Source organism: Pygocentrus nattereri, chromosome 7 (assembly GCF_015220715.1).
Source record: "Pygocentrus nattereri isolate fPygNat1 chromosome 7, fPygNat1.pri, whole genome shotgun sequence".
NCBI lineage: Eukaryota > Metazoa > Chordata > Actinopteri > Characiformes > Serrasalmidae > Pygocentrus > Pygocentrus nattereri.
In genome coordinates this window covers 13,413,158-13,434,949 of record NC_051217.1, presented here as the reverse complement: position 1 = coordinate 13,434,949, position 21,792 = coordinate 13,413,158, and the positions used below count along the sequence as shown (strand labels likewise).

Genomic DNA, 21,792 nt, shown 5'->3' with positions numbered 1-21,792 from the left:
CATTAGCAAAGATGTGCTGGCAGTGTGCTACTGTGTGTTGTGCTTGTAAAAGTGGATCAGACACAGCAGTGCTGCTGGAGTTTTTAAACACCCCAGTGTCACTGCTGGACTGAGAATAGTCCACCAACCAAAAATATCCAGCCAACAGTGTCTTGTGAGAAGTGTCCTGTAACCACTGAAGGACTACAGCATGCATGTCTAACTGGGGACCTCCCAAGTCAAAGCGCTATGGAGATTAGCATTTACCCTAATCCATTGCTCTGAATTCAGTCCATGTCTTCGCTAATTAGCTGATGAGCTGAAAGTGTTACTGCAATGCTGAGAATGATTCACCACCCAGATACCTGCTGTGTGGTGGTCCTGACCATTAAAGAACAGAGTCAAACGGGGCTAACAAAGTATGCAGAAAAACAGATGGACTACAGTCTATAACTGTAAAACTACAAAGCGCACCTATATGGTGAGTGGAGCTGATAAAATGAGTGTAGAAACAAGGAGTTGGTTTAATGAAGTGGCCAGTTGGTTACATATACACATATAAATAATAGAAGGCTCAGTATGTGCCTTTATGCTGTTTAATGTGAGCAATTGTTTGAAGTTTGAACATACACATACACACATTCTAGGTTAATGAAGCCCCTGGGTGGCCATGTCCATAAGGCTGTGGATTCTAACAGAATATCTAATATTGCAAGCTGTGTGGCAAAATGGCCAACCTGCTGGTTTAGTGGAATTCAGAAAGGAAATTCAACTGGTTTATACCCTGCATAAATATTTAGATGTTTGTAGAGCAGCTCTGCCTTCAGTAAGTTGATAATGAATGAGGGGGGATGTGCTGGAAGCATCAAGATCAGTGTACAGAAATCTGTGGCTCAGCAATTAAATTAAAAACTGCAAGAAATGTGCTAGACTGAGCTGCATGTCAAATTTACATCAACATGCATTATGCCACAGTCCACATGTTCTTGTTGTGTCAGTCATTTTAGACTCATATTGTGCTTATATGGTATTCTGGTTCACTTTATTTATAATGACCCTGTTTCCAGTCCTACAACCAGTGGTGAATTGTAACTATTGGAGCTAGACCTTTAGTTCGGGCTATAAATCCACCTCTAGGATGATGTTGATTTCTGCTAGCACCCCTATGGTATTCTAGTAGGATGTTAGCGATAAGCTAACAGTGATTTACATAAACATTTTTGTCCATTCTAGATTAAACACACACATTTGAAGCTTATAAAAGACTATATGTTTATTTGATGCTTGTAACAAATATAAACATATATTTTACTTTCATAATTTTTTAGCCATGGCACAGAGCTACTACCACTATTTTCCATCTCAAATAACTGACTGAAAACTGGTTAGCTCAGATTCACAATTACATATCTAGGACGCATTTGTTTAATTCCAATGTCATTTCCTAATTATGTTAGTGGATAATCTGATACGATGAGAAAACTACATTGGGTGTATCTACCTAGATGTAATGGAAAAAAACGTACTTGAATCACTTTCTGGTGAGAGTTCCAAGAATTTAACCCTTTTGTTTCCAACCAATACTTAACAATGAGAGTTTTACTACAATGCTCACACAGTTTAAATACAAGTATGATGACTACACTGAATAAAGATGAACTAAAACAGATGTATTTTTTTACTTCATTCCATAAAATTCATGAAGAAAAGAGTGAAACAAGTTAAACTAGGAGAAACATTACTGGATTTTAGGGAGCTTTAAGACTTTAAATGCATCACCTCGTTATGTTGGTGCATTTGCCTACGACTCTTTGTGAGGCATGTTGGAGGTGACGGAGAGAGATTATTCACAGCGCTTGTCGTGACTTCTCGCGTCTCCTCAGCACTTATTCCGTGACTGTGGGACTGGGTGTGTGTGTTAAAGGGCTCGATTATTTATGCACATGTTTGCAAATGTAGGACTTTCTTTCATGTGAAAACTTCCTAACCTTTGATTTGGTGGTATTAAATGTTTCTATAAACACAGAAAATTGAGTGTTTTTCTTGGATTCTTGTGTACATATGAAAATGCAATAATAAGAAACACCAAGAAAAGAAGACATATAAGAATCAGTGCATCATTAAAATCATCGGCTTCTTTGATTACTTCCTAATTTTACATTAGTTTAGCTTTTCTCCGTCTGCAAATAATGTAATAATCCAACTGGAGACTATGTTCAAGTATGAGATTCTTTCTGGTTTCTGGATGCTCCTCAACTTTAATTTTGTCTTGCAAAGTGTACAATAAGGCACATCATTATGATCCAAGGTGTGATAAGCCATAGTGCACAATTAAACCAATTTTTCTAATCTTAATTAAACATGTCACCATTTCTTTAAAGTTAAGGGAAAGAGAACTGTGTTGTGTGACTTGGACCTAATTAACTGAAGCTCTTGCTTTCAATTAAGGCATAGAGATTTCATTAGAGTCACTGCTGGTTAAGACCCATCAGTACAGTGACAGCGCCTATGCTTTCAAATGGCACCAACTGAAAAAAGCCCTGTAGGCACACACCAGGCGAACTAGGGAGTGATGATGTACTCATACTAATAAGATCCACTTTTCTGAAGGTGGCTGAGGGAAAAAGAATGCTTTTGGCTTTGGTTGCTATTCCAGTGCTGTAGCTTTAGAGATGTTTATCAGTGTATACTTCATATAAATTTGGAAAAAATGTCATGACTAATAAATGTATAATAGAGGGCACTTCTTTTTCTAAATTAGATGTTAGCCTTTAATTCTCATAAAGGCTAATGCTCCTAATTGTGGCATTTGCAATATGTGCACTTTCCATTAGAATTGTAGAGTTATTATTATTGTTTTGCAATAATATTCAATCATAATTACATAAATACATGATGCATTACATTTACATTTGATTTCAATTCTCTATCCATAGGTTTGAATCTACACTTTTGATTTTTCATCAAATATAGTTTCCTTTGAAGTACTGGAATGGCAAGGCCAATTCCTTTATTTTTGCTATACACTTGGGTTTCAGATAAAATGATGAATATGAGATCAGAATTTCAGCTTTTATTTCCTGATATGCACAACTACACATGTTAACCCCTTAAAGTCCCAGGTTTATTACATACTAAGCTTATTATTCCGTAACTACAGGGACTTGAGAACAAACTGGCTGAGCTGTTTTGAGGTTATACAACTGTGTAATAAAACTTTAGGCCTGCCAGTGGGCCCTGGCTATTTAAGGGGTTTAACAGCTTAGAACATGTCCCTTTTGATGGCAGACCATCCATTTTTTAGGCGAGCAAAAGTATAGGAACAGATAGTCTTAACGTAAATTATTGTAATTAATCATTGATATTTGGTTTCTCTTGCTTGCAACAACTACATCAATAAAAATTGGCTGACATTATATCATAAACTTCTAAATTAATGTCCTGCTTCCATTATGAGTTACATCATTAATAAAGATTAGTGAGCCCAGTCCAGAAGCAGCCATGTGAGCCCAAGATATTACACTGGAGGACTCTAACCTCCACCATGCTTGAACGGTGAACTTGGATCATGGACAGGGCATTTCTTTCTCCACTCTTTGCTTTTCCATCACTTAGGTAGAGGTCTTGGCCTCATCAGTCCATAAGGCTCATCTCTGTATTTCTTTCTGAGCTTTAATCTGTCCTTTCGATTCGAAATACTGATACATGGTTTGCACCTTGTGGTTCTGCCTCTGTATTTCTGCACTCAATGTCTTCTTCAAACAGTGGATTGTGATACATTCACCATTGCGCTGTGTCAAATTATGTCACTGACTGTTGTCTGTGGCTTTCCCCTCTTTTCTCAGCTTCAAAATGACTTGATTTTCTCCCAAAGGCAGCAGTTTGGTTTTCATGTTGGTTTATCCTTTTTGATGACAAATGCAGTCTTCACAGGCGAACCCCAGGACTCAACCCAAGAAAAGATATTTAGAGCTATTAATTGTTTAAACAGTCAATATAGCCAGGGACACCTGGGCATGTGTCTGTCTGTCTGTCTATAATGCTGTGAAAAGCATCCCCCACCCTGATTTCCTTCATTTTTGCATATTTGGCACTCATAATGCTTTCATATATTCATGCAAAATGTAATATAAGACAAGGAGAATATGAGAAAATACAAAACACAGTTTTGTAAATGATCATTTTGCAGCATCTACATCACCCATGAAAAAAGTAATTTCCTCTTCAAATTTTATAAATTGTTCGAAAGCATTGACTTCCTATGGCAAGAGATCAGTCTTTTGGTTGTGGAGATTTTTTCTTGCTCTTCATTTCCAAATAGCTTTAATTCAGCCATATTGGAGGGCTTTTCAGCATAAACTGCCCGTTTCTATTCCTACCACAGCATCTCAATGGCATTCAAGTCAGAACTTTGACTATGCCCCTCCAATCCCCCTTTTTCTTTTGAGTAATTCAGGGGTGGACCTCTCTTGTGCTTTGGATCATTGTCATAATGCATAACCTAACTGCTAATTACCAGACATTCTCCTGCAGGATGTTTTGTATAGAGCAAAATTCATGGTTCTGTTAATTATGACAACACTGTTGGTATGATACTGTTTTTGTGGATTGCTGTGTTAGCCTTATGCTAAATGCAATAGGACCCTAAAAAGTTCCCCTTTTGACTCATTAGTTCTCAGAACATTATTCCAAAAGGCTTAGGGCTCATCAGGCTGTTTTTTTTTTTTTGGTAATTGTGAGATAAGCCTTTTGTTCCTTTTGATTATGGTGGGTTTTACCTTGCAATTTCCTTGGATACCATTTTTGCCCAGTGGGATTGTAACATCTGACCTTATCTGAGGCCTGCAGTTCTTTAGATGTTCTTAAAGGAATTTTGGTCTGTCTGTCCTATTTTTCTATAAGCAACCTTGAAATCTGTGCTATGGGCAAAACTGTAAATTGTATTTTAAATACCTACTGTTTGTGAATGAATGAAAGCAGTGGGAATATTACAACCCAGGTGGAGTTAATTGTGACAGAAGGGCTAGCTGTAATATTTGTTAAAAACTGTAAATTCAGTAAAAAACACAATTCAGTATAATTCTAAGGTATTCGAACCAGATAATCAATCTTAAACCTAAATATAATATAATACATGCATTAAAACTGATTAAATGATTAAAGAAAAATAAGAAAAATAAAAATATTTTTGACCATGTTCAATTTATATAAGAAGGTACAGACTTTTCTCATTGTTTACTTTAGAAGACCTACTTGTTATACTGCATAACTTATGTGACTTAAGAGTACATCGTTTAATTTACATTTTTCACTTTTTAGAATTTCTTGTTTCAGTGAGCTATGCGAGAAATAATGACACATTTATTTTAGTTTTTATAGCTTATTTTTCTATAGTTTACTGCACCAATTGCTCATTTAGTGTTTCAATATCCTTTCTTCATCAACCTCACACCTACCTTTATTCTCTCTATCTGCAGATGTATCAGTGAGCCTGCTGTCATTGGTGGTGACCGCCTGTGGCTTGGCCTTGTTTGGCGTCTCTCTCTTTGTCTCGTGGAAGCTATGTTGGATACCATGGCGAGAGCGAGGCCTCTCTCCTGGCACCAAAGAGAGCCAGCCAGACCCTCACCCTCACCCACCTCCTCCGCCCCTTCAGCCGCAGCCCATTTACACAGAAGTGGATGCAACCCTCGACCGCCGGAACCAGCCGCGAGGATCTGTAGTTAAGGAGATGACGGTGCCTCCTACACCAGTCTCTCCGCCTCCGCCCGGGTCTCCCCCACCCGTCCCGGTGCCTGAGGCAGCCCTGAAGATCAGCCACACTTCACCTGACATTCCCCTAGAGGCGGAGTCCAAGGCCCGGGAGAACGGTGTCTATGGCAACAGCCGCATACAGAGACAGATCACTGATCCGTCTTCCACCTGTATCCGGTCAGTGAGGTTAGATGCTGAGGGGGAGATGAGAGAGAGCAGAGACATCAGCAGTGAAGCCTAAGTGAAAACAGAAATCCCTTTACCCAGAGGTCCCTTTACCCTTTAAAAAAGGTTCTTCAAAGGTTCTTTAGTAGAGGTTATATATAGAACCATGACAATTCAAAAACTAATGCTAAACATTAAACTAGTGTTTGAATTATCAATGTTCTACACATAACCATTGCCTATACTAAAAAACGTTTGAAGAACCTTTTTAAAGGGTAATGCATTTGGTTCTCTGCACATTTGGACCACACGTGAAACTGAGCTTGGGACAGAGGAGAGAACTCTGAGAAACTTGGGCAGGAATTTATCTGGGGTGACCCGTTAAGGAGGAAGTCAGACCCCCCTGTCCCTCAGCAAGAGAGCAATCATAGAAGGGTGGGAGGAGACAGGGTGGGGGGTGGGGGGGTGCAAAGTTTTTGTCAAGGGAAACTGAAGGGAGAGGGGAAAATTTATAGAATATAAATTATAGCGCACAGAATGTAGAAGGGGAAGAGTTTTGGGCCAGGTCCTTCTCCCAAACATTAGTTATTTCATATTCTATTCAGCATGGCTACGTCATTCATCTCTATGATGCCCAAGACCTTTCAGCCAAATGTTATAAGTGGTTCTTTAAAGAACCTTTTAAAAATGGTTCTATATAGCACCAGAAGGTTTTCATTGTTATTATGGAAAATAGCTCTTTTTGCAGTTTGGTTTATAGAACCATTTTTGCTAGTAGTATTGGTTAAAAGGAAATGTGATCAACACCTGTTAAAATGTGTCATTTTTATATACTGGGCCATTTATATTAGTCTGATCAACATTAGATGCTCACAAAATGTGGCATTTTCAAATGGTTTAAAAAAGAATGATTTGATATGACCGACAAATTAAGATTAGATAAAATAAGATAAAAATTTCCAGGTGCTAAATGTATTGTTACAGCAGAAGTATGCTTAACACAGTAAACAGGCAAATTTTTAAACTAAGAATGTTTTCTGAAGGTAAAAAATGAATATATATTAATGGTAAAATGACCAATAATTGCACTTATCAACATATAATGAATATTATCTTGTAGTGACAATTGCATTTGTTTACTGTTAATGATTTTCTAAGTATGATATTAAGTGCTGTATCACACACACATTACTGCAGACCTGTGTAATGTTTGAATATCATCGCCACTGCTGGTATAACAAAACCTCATATCTCCAAAAAGGTAACTTTAAAGAAGAATGGAAAATCTTAACATGTAGTAATGTACTAATGTACATTATTATACGTTGATGTAAAGATTCTATTCCAGGCTTATGGATCATTTCTATTGGTCCATTCATCATGAAATTTTCACGCAATGTAAAGGACAGCTGGTGCTATCGAATGGTGTAAAAAATGGCCAACAGCAACGATATGTTTAGGCATATTTTAAGCTTGTTCCAGTACACTCATGCATGCCAAAAAGATATATTCATCAGTTCATCTTTCTATGCAGCCAACCTTCTTTCCAGTCTATTTGATGCAGGGTTTGTTCCTTGGAAAAGTGCCTGGACTTGTTCTTAAAGTGACAGATAGCTGGCAGAATATTTTTTTATGTTGTGTGAAGTACACAGAAGCAAACCAAAAAGATGGATTCATCAGTTCTTTTTAAGATGCGGCCAGGAGAATCTCTATGGGAGAATGTATATGATTCTCCTGCAGGTCATCCTGTAGAAGGTCAATAAGTCTTCTCCTTTGTGTCTTTTGTCATAGGCAAAGCTCTATCCGACGTCAGATGAACCAGTCCAATCCTGACTTTATGGTAGCTCAGTTCCAGAGGCAAGACTCTCTGACAGGAATGAGTCTTGGGAGGCTTAAACCAGAGTTGTACAAGCAGCGCTCTCTGGACAGTGAGGAAAACCGAAGTGGTCGAGGTGGCATGTGTGGTCGTCTCCATTTCATCCTCAAATATGACTGCGATCTGGAGCAGCTCATTGTCAAGATCCATCGTGCCCAAGACCTTCCAGCCAAGGACTTTTCCGGCACCTCAGACCCCTATGTTAAAATCTATCTACTGCCCGACCGCAAGACCAAGCACCAGACCAAGGTGCACCGTAAGACTCTGAACCCTGTGTTTGATGAGGTCTTCCTCTTCCCTGTGGCATATGCTGAACTTCCCACACGAAAGCTCCACTTCACTGTTTATGATTTTGACCGTTTTTCACGTCACGACATCATTGGACAAGTGGTGGTGGACAACTTCCTAGACCTGGTAGACTTTCCTCGGGAGACCAAGCTGTGCCGAGATATTCAATATGTGTCTTCGGTGAGTAGTCCTCCAGGAACAGCCTCACATTCTCATCACATTTTTCAACTCTTATTCTGCCATGTAAGAGAATAAGCAAATTACAGATTCAAAATATAGGTTCCTAAATGATTTTTCAACATATCGCTGTTGTCTGAACAAAACCTTGGATCTCCAAAATGGTAACTTTACAGGAGAAGGAAAAAACCTACTTATCCTTTTAATGTAAGCCAATGGAACCCGAAGTTTTTCCAAGTTATTTTGGTTAATTGCTTTCAGTCCATTTATCATGAAATTTATACATAATGTAAAGGGTAACAGGCATTTTCAAATTATGTCAAAAACCGAAAAAAGTCAAAAATGGAGATGTTGAAGTTTGATGAAGTTTTGTTCTGACAGCAGTGATATGGTCCTTGGAAAACATTTAATAGAGTAATGAAATACAAAGGTTTTTCAGGATGATCACATCTGAAGCTTCTCCTCCCTCCAAAGTTCTATGAATTTCCATCGCTACTTTCCATTTTCCATGACAAACACCACCCCATGTCTTCCATGTTCCTACATCCTCTCTCAGACCTACCTCTGTTCATCAAAGAATGGGTTTGGATATCCAGCTCAAGCAGAGGGAGTCCAGAATGGCCCAAGTTCTCTCCTACACACTTAAAAAAGATGGTTCTTCAAGGGTTCTTTAGTAAAAGGTTCTACATGGAATCATGAACACTCAATGAACCCTTTGCTGGCTTGCTTGTTCTTTGCATGGGGAAATGGTTCTTCAGACTGATGGAGAACGTGTGTATATGGTTCTATATAGTATCTTTTTGAAAAGGGTTCTATATGGCACCAAAAAAAGGTACAAAGTATGATACAAAGTAGCCATTAATCATGCAGAAGGCTCTTTGAGTGGTTCTATATAGAACCATATTCTTTACTGAAGAACCATATTTTTAAGAGTGGCATGTGTTGAAGGCAAAGCCCAAAAAATCCTATCAGAACCTTTACATCATACAGAGATACTATAAAAAGCTTCTTCACACATTTCATTGACTAAAATGGTTCTTTAAAGAACCATCCACCAAAAGATGAGAACCAAAATAAGTGCAAATACTAAATTGAAAATTATAATGTATGATGATGCCCAAGGGTGCTGGGTCTCCTGAAAAGTCCTTTCCTTTAAAATTCAGCACGTTTGCATACCCAGCTGAATGCTAAAAGCTAGATAAAAAGCTGGATAAAAGTGAACTGTGCACCGTAATAAAATAAATAGGGTTCAAAATATCTTTTGTTTTCTTCCCTCTATTTTTCCACAGCTCTATAAAGGCAGAGGGAATAAAAAATGAGTGAATGATTTTAACCAGTTGATTGACTAAATGAAATGTCTTTCAAAATCATGTACTAAGCCCCTGATTTTAAATGTAGAAACTGCTTTTACAATAGGGCATGGTTCAATATGTCATGGAAATTTTCATCAGTGATTTTGAGTGGTCAAAATCATTTTGTTGAATGTCAGAAGCAAGAAATTGCATGTCTTTTGCTCTGATATGAACAAAGCCATGTCGATTCCAGTAGAGAGGGGTGCCTGATGATTTTCTGGTAAAGAATTAACCATTCATTATGTTGCAGTGCATGCTGAGAACTATAGTGCAGTGTATTGAGGAATGAGCTTATATTAATAGAGAATTAAAATAGTTTTGTGGGCCAGATAGGATTGTATCAGATGTCTTGTGTCTGAGACATGGGATTTAGTGTGTCCATCTTTTGCCTTTATTACAGCCTTCTTTATTTTTAGATTTCAGTTTTTCAAAGAAATTTGTTATGCTTTTTGTAAACACCTCCAAAGTGAAGTCTTAGAAGTTAGTTGCATTTTCTCGTTCTTATAATCCAAATAAGCCCAAACATGTTAAATGATGTCGAGGTCTATAGGTGGCCAGAGCATTGAGCTCTAAAGCAAGAGTGGACCTTGATTTTCTTCTCTTTCTCAAAGATGAAAGCTTTAATTATTGTTTTTTCTTTGGACCTTTCCCCTCCTTATCCAAAATGGATGACCTCACATTTAATCCCCTTTAGAAATATATGTAATAAACCTGCACTTAATGTCATTTTGACTGAAACTTAATTAAGTGAAAGCTCTTCTCTGACTTTTTCACAATGCTGTATGTCACTGTGGTTTCATTTTTGAAGGACATTTTAAAGCCCCATTTACAGAGATTCAGATGTTTCTGCTCATTTTGTCAATTGATGAATTATAAGATAAGCTTCTTAGTCAATTTTGTTGTGACAGATGAGTACAGGCCTACAACAGGGCTTTACTGTATTTCATTTTCTTTCATTTAACTTCTCTCTCTCTCCTTCTTATCCGCCTACTCCTCCTGCTCTCCCTTCTTCTTCTCTTTGAATAACTGCTCTCTTTTTTCATCCCATTTCCTCATTCTTGGAGCCTTTATGTGCATCACCTCATCAATTTCCCACCCATCCTTATCATTCTCTCTCTTATTTTTCTTCCTACACCGTTACGACTTCTCTGTCAACTGTGTTGAATGGGTTAGGGAGCGTGCTGGATGTGAGCTGTTCTGTGAAGCAGATAAGGGTGGGAGTTGGGCAGATGGTTGCAGGTGTGGAAAGACTGAATTATTGCTTTTCTTAAATGTTCTATCTGACTGGATCCTATAGAAAAGCCCTGTGGTTGGCCTCCGTTGGTTACCTCGAGCTAATTATGGATTTCTGCCTTAATTTTACAGGTTAATTGAGGAATATCATCATGTGTCTGAATGCATTGAGAAGCATTTCTTAGAGGTTCAAAAATCTATTATTTTAAATAATAAAGTTGAACAATCAGAAACTGGTAAAATTGCAGCTATTTAAGGTCACCTTTCACCTTTGGTGTTTGCAACCACAAAAAGCAGTTCTAATTTCAGTGCAGATCAATGAAATCTCTACAAAAGAAACCACACAAATGCACACACACACACACACACACACACACACACACACACACACACACACACACACACACACACAGACACTCGACTAGATTTGCATTGTTATATTAACTGCTGTTGTTCATGCAGATCTGAGGCTATTGTCTGATAAGCGTTTACATTCAGAATGTTTACTCTAATGGTTGGGTACAAATGGCAACCCCATGACACGAATCTCAAATGATTTTCCATAACAATCAACAAACAAAAAGCTCACATGGTACAAAAATAAATAATCAACAGCTTTCCAATAGGCCTCATACTGGCATATGGCTTCACTCCCAAAAGCTAACAGTGAATTGTAAATGGGGGCAAAACAGCTACTGTCTCTACATATCAGTAGAACGAAAAAGGGCAAGCACTCCTTCGTTCAAGGCAAAGCAAGTAAAAGTGTAATCATGCATGTAATAAAACCAAATGCGGACCCAAACCTGTAAGCAATCGATGCCTCTGCAGGCTATGATGATGATGATATATGCAGTTAGCATTCATGACTTACCTGCTGCTGATGACCTTTATCTAATTAGCAGCCTGAATACATTATTCATCAAGTGACTCAATTAAAGAGCACAGATGAACAGCCAGACCACCACAAACAAACTCTCCTAATGACGCTATAGCAAATCCATTGTCCACATCAGTCAATAGCACAGATCAAGATAAATGGGTAATTAAATGTGGGATTGTAATTATGCCACTGCAGCCTTTTGAAGAGATAGTCCTCTCAATTGAAATAAAATGGCTTTCTGGAGCACCAGTTATTTTCCTTCAACAAAGACATAGAAAGGCCATGCTCAGTGTCTCTTGTGTCATGCCCAGCAGTCTGGAGTTTTGCTATAGGTTAAAGTAAATAATCCTTAAATTAAACTTCAGATTTCATTCAAAAGTTTGGAATCACATGCTCCTGAGTGGTGCAACCATCTAAGCGTTAGTTCCATTATCAGGCATCTGTAGCCAGGACTCAGAGAAAGCTCAATTGGCCTCATTCTCTCTGGGTGGGTAGGATAGCCTTACCTCTCCTCCCATCACTTAGAGCAATGCTAGACAGGCATCTGTTAGCTGACATAACAAAACTGGCAGTTAACCAAACTTGTCAGCTCTCCAATGTTGTTGTATTAACAGCAGTTCGAAAAGATGCGGTAGCTAATTTCACATGACTCGGAGGAAGCTTGTGTTTGCCTTCACCTTCCCAGCACTGGTGGTATCATATGATTGGGGGAGTCCTAACTAGTTGGAGAAATTGGATATGATTAAACTAAACTTGGAAAAAATCTCCAAAAAAGTTTGCAATCACTGTTCAAATGGAATCACTGTTCAAAAGTCATTGTTTTTATATCACTAGAAAGCTGTAAATAAAATAAGAAATGTTAGATGTGTCCAGATTGATGCCAAGAGCTGTAGAAAAGCCTAAAATGACACAGAAAACTGTAAAACAGTGTGAGGTTAAATGATTAAGATGTTAACAAAGTCATTCAGAGTGATTTAATGTAAAATACTCTTTCTACAAAAAAAAAAAAAATGTCAGAATGTATCACAGTGCTGGTTTAATGCCTCTGGAAGCTACATTACAAAAGTACAAAAATACTTACTAATAAGTAAGACTAATTATTTTACAATCATTTTAAGATCATGTTTTGGCCCAAAATTAATTTAATTCATAGTTGTACATGTGTGGAGCTGTAAGGCACAATGGTCCCCAAAGAAAATTAGTAGCTTCACTGGTCATTTTGGACAGTAAATATAATGGCTTTGTTTGTGGTGTAGGCATCATGACCTCTGCTTCCTATAACCACCACTGTAAAGAAATACAAGTATGTAAGTTTCTCAATAAAGAACCATTTCACATCAAACCTCTTTAAGTTATAAAGGGTATTTTACATTAAAATACCTATCCAGACTTCATCATATTTCAAAAGTGGAGATCAAATCTCAAGACAAATAACTCGACAAAAGCAAAAATGTGCAAATATATTTGCACTACATTATATTTCATTTAAAAACCTTGTCTACACCATTCTTGAAATACTGGATGAAATATCAAAAAGAACAGTTTGTAATACTTAAATCACATTGTATAAGCTACCATTGTATGTTAAACAACACAAATTCTTAATATGGCAAGTGATTCCAAACTCTGAATAGTAGTGTAAATCTGTTTTCTCTTTTTAAAAAAACAGTGTTGTGTTCATAGAATTCAATCTCTACTTTTGTATTCTTAACAGCGCATGCTGTCAAAAAATACCATCATATTGTTTTGAGAACAGGGTTTTATTAATGACTAGATTTAATTGAGTGCACACCAGTGTACCTCCTTGTGGCTCCGCCTGTGCATTTAAATGGGATTTGTAGACAATTCGTAGAGGCTTTATTTTTCCAGTTTTGACATTTATGTGCGTCTTGTACTAAAAAGAGGAATAATTCATTTTAACCTGACCTTTTTTTATTTTTAACCTGTCTTTACTCTTTAAAATGAAACAGGCTATTTTATTTTTTTCTGACATTTGTAAATGATATTTGGTTCTGATTGGCTACCCAGTATAGTGCCTCGTTCAAAAAGTAGGTCTGGAACCCTTCTTATAACTTCAGCATGAATATTGGAGCTAAACTGCTGTCGACTGCAAAGACGGCTTTATGTAAATGTTTTTATGACATCACAAAAGCAGCAAAGTCTAATTGAACAGGTTTTGTACCTTCGTTTCAATCTATGGACTCTGGAGAGTGAATGGCATGTTTTGAAACTTCATCTGTTTAATCACGAGAGGTGTATTTGTTTTTCTATGCCATGGGCCCTTTAAGACACAACTCGGTAGGGAATTTAAAGGGTTAAACTAATGTTTTTTTTTTCTTCCTGTAGTCTGAATGCTTCAATTTTGTACAGCGTGAATATCTGTATGCAATGGACTATGTGGAGCGATTTACTGTAATCAGTGGAGAAAGGTTTCTCTGACAGCCACAAGTTCTTCCTCTACGGTCACTTCATTCTCTAGAAGAAAATGATTGATATGAACAGAATTTGAAGCATATTTCCTCTCACATATTTGAAGCACATTTCCTGTACCACTTTAAAATCACAAGGCAGGTTCCACTTCAGAAGTGCAACATGGCTACATGCTATTTTGTGGAAAAGCATGGTTGCTTTAAACTGTCAACTGCATCTTAATAATATAAAGCCATTAGCTTCACATGTGTGCTTATATGCAACTGCATGTTGGCAATTGCTGACAATTGCTTTCCTGCGGTTCATGGTAGAATAAAAGCAATTTCACTCAATGCACTTATGCATCAGAATAGAGTGAGATGCATTTTGGACTATTATGAACAACATGATTGATGTTAGTTAACTAATCGTCAGCAGCAGTCTGTGATATGCTGTCGAAGAAATGTAAGCAGCCCTCACCTTGATTCCAGTCACAGAACAGTTAAGTAATGGTGGCAGCCTTGACTGTTCAGTAGTGTGGTCTTTTTGCATGTTTCATTCCAGACAGTTTGAGAATGCCTCTTCTTCCCCTAATATGGAAGCTTAAATGCCAATCTGTGCCCTCGCTTCCAGCATATCAAAACAAATCAAAGCATTATACTGCCATGAGATTGCAGAGTTGCAGAGGGGCCTGGACTCACAGACAACCAAATGCCTATTTTTATCCACCTCACAGATTGTTTGAGGCAGAGAAAATATCGATATTTCCTGGAGCTCACGATCCTTAGGAAGACATCATTAGATGTCCCCTCTAGCCTCAAGTCACAGAATGCTGTCACCAAGGTCCAGCAATCAGGCAGGTTTTTCCAGGACAGTGATGATTTAATGCAAACCACCATAACACAATGCACAGAAGAAAGAGGAAAACAATCAGGTGCACATTTCTAATACTATTTCTTCATCTAGCGTCTTTCTCAAAGTCGAGAGTATGATTTCAACATGGTCTATTAGCAAGCAAAGTCAAATCACATGTAGCAGCTGTCCTTTCACTCATGTTTTGCACTCTTTAAACTTTGAAACAGGCTCCTTTCTGTGCCATACTGATCTAAGTGCACCACCAGAGTGACCTTTTTCTTCTCACGAACGGCGGAAGAGGTGTCAGTTCCTGCTGAGCATGACCTCCAATGAACAGCAGGGTGCAGGTTTCTAATCTCACCCCTTTTTCCAGCCATTACCTCCCCACGTCTGCCTTCACCCCAGGGGTGGGAGCATTAGGATATGATTGGTAAATGTCAGAAGAGAATAGACTGTCTGGCTTAGACATGCAACCAGGGATACAAAGAGTATCATCCTGTTCCCTTAGGCTCAAAGAAGTGCCACAACTGTAGGAAAATACTCCCTCGCCAAACTGTTGTTTTTTTGTCTCTCTCTTCAACCCTTGGCCTCTCTCTAACTCTCACTTTTTTGTCCTTGAAAAAGACTCAGGGGTTTCTAATCTAATCAGCATCAGTGAATAAAGATCTGAAGGTGGTGGAGTATGAATGTCTGGGATCATCTTCTAGTTAAAGGAGAATTCCAGAGACCTTTCAAACTTTCTGCATAATTCAGTCATTGAGGTGAATTACCAGCACGAACGGCTGTGGCATCATAAGAACTGAGCTCTCAATCTCACCAAAATAGAGGATGCTGGTGTTTTTTTATGTAATTGAGCTAACATTAGCTTACTGGCAAATTCACTATCATCCAACCTTCCTTGTTTTGATTAGATGCAACAGCATAGTCCAGCTCAGAGTCTTAGCATTTTAAACTTGAAATACACTGAAATCTAAATTCATTAGGCTCAATAGAATATTTTGGCACTGTTCTACACTGCAATGTAAATTCATTAGGCTGAATAGAATATTTTGGCACTGTTCTACACTGCAATCTGAATTCATTAGGCTGAATAGAATATTTTGGCACTGTTCTACACTGCAATGTAAATTCATTAGGCTGAATAGAATATTTTGGCACTGTTCTACACTGCAATCTGAATTCATTAGGCTGAATAGAATATTTTGGCACTGTTCTACACTGCAATCTGAATTCATTAGGCTGAATAGAATATTTTGGCACTGTTCTACACTGCAATCTAAATTCATTAGGCTGAATAGAATATTTTGGCACTCTTCTACACTGCAATCTAAATTCATTAGGCTGAATAGAATATTTTGGCACTATTCTACACTGCAATCTGAATTCATTAGGCTGAATAGAATATTTTGGCACTGTTCTACACTGCAATCTAAATTCATTAGGCTGAATAGAATATTTTGGCACTATTCTACACTGCAATCTGAATTCATTAGGCTGAATAGAATATTTTGGCACTGTTCTACACTGCAATCTAAATTCATTAGGCTGAATAGAATATTTTGGCACTATTCTACACTGCAATCTGAATTCATTAGGCTGAATAGAATATTTTGGCACTGTTCTACACTGCAATCTGAATTCATTAGGCTGAATAGAATATTTTGGCACTGTTCTACACAGCAATCTAAATTCATTAGGCTGAATAGAATATTTTGGCACTGTTCTACACTGCAATGTAAATTCATTAGGCTGAATAGAATATTTTGGCACTGTTCTACACTGCAATCTAAATTCATTAGGCTGAATAGAACATTTTGGCACTGTTCTACACTGCAATCTGAATTCATTAGGCTGAATAGAATATTTTGGCACTGTTCTACACTGCAATCTAAATTCATTAGGCTGAATAGAATATTTTGGCACTGTTCTACACTGCAATCTAAATTCATTAGGCTGAATAGAACATTTTGGCACTGTTCTACACTGCAATCTGAATTCATTCTGTTCTGTAAAGTTTGTCTAACAGTGGCAGGAAAGGGTTCATCTGGCAGTGGAGCATGGGTCCAATCAGTAAACCTGTCCATAAGAAGCAAAGAGGACATAGTTGTGGCCATGAATGCTCAACTGTACTGTTCTTGTTCTTGTTTCTAAATGTGACATTCAGGACTTAATTCTTAATGAGACTCTGCATACTAAGTACTAAAAAAGCTTTCATTGTGAAAAGCGGGTGAATAGGTGCAAAAAAAATACCTTGCATAGATTCACACGCTTGGTATTTTGAGACCAAGTGTTAATGTGGCTGTTATTTTAAAAATGGAAAGTGACGCTTGTGGTGAAGAGAGGTGTAGGAATCTACCCTGAAAAAGCAGGCGGCTTTGGTTTCTCATCTGTTCTCTACTTTTTTAACTGATTTCAGGGAAATTGTGTTTTTGAAGATTTCTGCAGATAAAGCATAAACACTGTTACCAAAGAATGAAATGTGTTTATAATCGTAGTCCACTGAAGTTGTATTCAGATCTCAGAATATTGTTAGTTAAACAATGACTTTACTTCTCTTCTCAGGATAACGTGGATCTGGGGGATTTGATGTTTTCTCTCTGTTACTTGCCCACTGCCGGTCGACTGACCATTACAGTGATAAAAGCACGCAACCTGAAAGCCATGGACATCACTGGAGCTTCAGGTATGCACACATAATTATATATATATATATATATATATATATATATATATATATATATATATATATATTTTTTTTTTTTTTTTTTTTTTTTTTTTTAATTTATTTTATTTTATTTTTTTTAAGAAATGTAATTGAAATGTACTAGCATGGTCTTCTTTTAAGTGAAAAAGCAACATTCAGTTTTAATTTTGGTTTATTGTAGTATCCCCACTTTTTCCTGTTTTTTGTACAAAATCTCATGCCCCACTTGCTTTTCATGCAATAAATTCATTTATGCATTTTATGAAAAAGGATTTATTTATCAAATTTACTGAAAAGATCACATAAGGAGAAAAGAAAAATCTCCTTTTAAAGGGAATTCTACCAATCCTCAAGACGTAAGCAGTTTATTCAGAGTGGTTTGATATAAAATTGTGCATTATAGAGAAACTCAGGGACTCAGAGATTTCTTAGAAACTAGACATCTCAAAGCCTACAATGCAAGTACAGACCTTTATAACTGTCCAAAACCATCAGTGAACCTACACATGTTATTTGGGATTGCACATAAAATGTTAATAATGATAAAATAGTGGTAATTCATAAAAAAATCAGCTTACAGTGCCCTGCATGCATCTCACCACCATGATTAAATTTTACAATATACATTTATGACTAAAACTTGATCTCAAAACTAATGTAAAACAATGTCTCAGACAATTAATTTGAAACCGTTTCATGTAATAGCTTTCTGTGAGGGATCTTTTAGAACCGTTAAAAGCTTCAGCTGTCTGGTTCCTATCACTACCATTGTGAACAGTTCTGCCTTGTTAAGTTTCTCCCGAATGGACCATTTTACATCAAACTACTCTGAACAGCTTTGTTTACATCACAGCCATGCAATTATGAAAAAAAAAGAAAAATAAATAGGTATAAATAGATAAATTTATTTAATTTAATTTAAAAATAAATAGAAAATTCCTTTTAATGATGCCATCAATGGTGTACATCCATGAGAGCAATTATTTTCCTGCATGTTTTACAGACCCATATGTGAAAGTTTCTCTAATGTGTGAAGGCCGAAGATTAAAGAAGAGGAAAACCTCCACCAAAAGGAACACACTGAACCCCGTTTATAATGAGGCTATAGTGTTTGACGTCCCACCAGAGAACATTGATCAAATTAGTCTTTTGATAGCTGTGATGGACTATGATCGGTGAGCCACACCTGCTGTCATTGACCATAATGTGTCTTACTAATAATAAACGAGTTCAGTCTTTTATTTTTATGCAATGTGTTTTTAATGTCAGTTAAAGACACTCCTTCATGTGCAGTAAAGAGTGGCTCCTTTCACAGTGTAGGTCACAACGAGGTTATAGGTGTGACTCGGGTGGGTAACGACGCAGAGAGTCTGGGCCGAGACCACTGGAATGAGATGCTGACATACCCTCGTAAACCCATCGCTCGCTGGCACCCACTTGTGGAGGTAAGGACATGTTGGGAATTGATGTTATAATTTCAAATAATTCATTACCCTGAAATAACTGGCCACCTTCAAGCCTTTGAAATCTGAATTCATTTTCATACTGTAGATACATTGAAATTCATTTTGAATTAAAGGTTCAGACATGCCTACTAAGAGAAATCCTTATTTTCCTTATTTGCAGCCCACTGTTTTACTCTTAAAAATGAAATAACACTAATTTTATAGTGACTTTCAAAATAATGTAGCATTCTAAACTATTGAAGAAGACATGGCACAAGTTGTGCTTTATTAAAAGCTGTATTTGGTCACAGCCACAATTCACACATGGAATAGATTAGGCTTAGCTATGTGTTGCTCATTCAGCAGTCAGCAGCACTTCCTCTAAGAAAACCCATAGGCAAGCTAACCTGCCTTTAAAATAAGAAGTCTTGTAAAATAGCCCAGAAGATACACACTTGGAAACTATCATTGTAAATTTAACATGCTTAATATTTTATGAGAACTCTGCAATAACTAAAAGAATCCTTAAATTCTTATATTCTTCATTTTTAAAAGTACTATATTTTAGCCACAATGACAACTTTATGCACTTTAAGGATTCTACATGTTCCTGAAAACTACTGTTTACTTAATTAATGTATTTATTTTCATCCAGGGAATAAATAAACACAGTCCTATGCAAAAGTTTGTGCAAAGTTAAAACATCATTTACAGAGAATATTTTAATGCACAATTACTATTTGTTCAATTTAACTTATTTGTGAGGAAATATATACATGAAATTATACATACTGCCTGTGCAAAGGCTCATTTTATATTTATTTTTTTCCTTTTTTAAAATCAGAAAAAAACAGAAATTGTGCACTATTACAGCAAATGTCATATTCCAATGTGTTCCCTGTAGAGGGTGTGTTACCTTATTTTCACTTAGAACATCAATGAAATGTGTAACTTGAGTGAGAGTATGCAAACTTTTGCATTTGCATTGACATGACCTGCACCACTCCAGCATTTAAGCATAAGCCTGTAGATACAGTATAATTGTTTTGAGATTATAAAAAACATACCTTAATCAAATGTGTCTAAACTTTTGATTTGTAAAGTCTGTCAGTAGTTGTGAAATGTATCTATAAAAACATTGTATGATATTAGAATGTGAATTAGAATAAGTGTAGATACAGTAAAAGTTAGAAGAATACTGTTTGAAGAACACAAGTTTGGATGGTGACGTCGGTACAAGCATGTATATTCATGAAGGACTGATGTGATGGATTCATTACTGGATGGTAACTTTAAATGCTGGGTTTATTATTTATGTGTTTAATTTCTGTATTTATTCTAATGTCAGCGTTTTTTAAACAAAGGTAAATACTTACTGAACAGATAAATACCTTCACATGTAAGACTTTTGCACAGTATTGTATTCAGACTCAAACTCATTCAACTCATGAGACCACATCATTGATTTCAGTCTTGTTCATTCAGTTTCAATACATGCTCTTATAAGTGATTAACCAGCTCGTGATCTGCTAATAGACTGTAGTGACAGTACTTATTTATTTATTTGCGTTTGAGATTCTGGAGCCCATTATTTTCATGCAGACATTGTCCTGTCAGGCAAAATAAATAAATAAATAGCCACTCAGTTTCTGAACAGCAGTGTTTCCACAAATATCCTCTTTTTTTCTCTATTTTTATTCAGTTTACAGGCATTTGATTGAAAACTGCATAAGCATGCCACTTCAGTTACACAGGCACTCCAATTACTGTAAGAATCAAATCATTTGAGAAATCAAACTGTGGATATTTGCTCTCAAGGCTGTGGATGGCCAATCATTAAAATAATAAAGTATAAGCATACTGCTGACCTCTGCCCTTACACAAGAATAACAGCTTGCAGCATTAGTGTGGAGAGAGTCTTTGTTAAACATAATAATAAACATGGTAGTGCTTAAAGCTATGGGCAAATCATGGGGGGGGGTGGGGGGGGGTGAGAGAGATAGAGAGAGAGGGACAGAGAGTAAATAGGAAGAAGTCAGAGCGAGAAAGAGAGAAGGTAAAATAAAGAGGAAAAAAGGAAAGCAATAAAGACATGGAGAGGATGAAAAGAGAGAGCGTAAGAATGAGAGAGACACAGAACGCAAGAGAGATGGAGAGCAAGAGTAGAAATTGAGAGAGACAGAGAGAGGAAGAGAGAGAGGAAGAAAAGAGAGGGAGAGGGGGATAGAGATGAGGAATGAGGGGAAGATGGAAAGGAAGAACAGATGAAAGGAGAGGGCAAATAAGAAAAGAGAGAGACATAAGAGGGAGAGAGAGGAGAAAGAGAAAGCAGAAAGAAAATAAGACAAAAGAGGTGGGAGAGAGAAAGAGGAGACAGAAGTGAAAGAGAGAGAGTAAGAGAGAAGAGAAGATGAGAGAAGTGAGATAGAGGGAAAGAGTGGACAACAACAGAAAGAAAAAAGACAGGGAAAAGGAGCGGGGAGAGGGGGAGAGAGAAAGACAGGAGGAGAAACAGAGAAAGAAGAAAGAAATAGAAAGACAATAAGAAGAAAGAGGTGGGAGAGAGAGAAAGGGAGAGAGAGAAGAGGAAGAGAAGAGAAAAAAGAAGAGAAAACAAGAGAAGATAAAAAGATTAGACAGACAGAAGTTAGCGGGAACGAGTTGGAAATAAAAGA

General features: G+C 37.1%; 1 protein-coding gene across 1 annotated transcript in view; it reads left to right on the top strand.

The window, feature by feature from the left end:
* syt9a (synaptotagmin IXa) overlaps positions 1 to 21,792 on the top strand; it is a 38,452-nt gene that overhangs the window by 11,185 nt on the left and 5,475 nt on the right. The window contains exons 2-6 of the mRNA XM_017708860.2: positions 5,457 to 5,910; positions 7,690 to 8,242; positions 17,531 to 17,651; positions 18,676 to 18,847; positions 18,988 to 19,117. Coding sequence (XP_017564349.1) covers positions 5,457 to 5,910; positions 7,690 to 8,242; positions 17,531 to 17,651; positions 18,676 to 18,847; positions 18,988 to 19,117 — 1,430 coding nt within the window. The remainder of the gene's footprint in view (positions 1 to 5,456; positions 5,911 to 7,689; positions 8,243 to 17,530; positions 17,652 to 18,675; positions 18,848 to 18,987; positions 19,118 to 21,792) is intronic.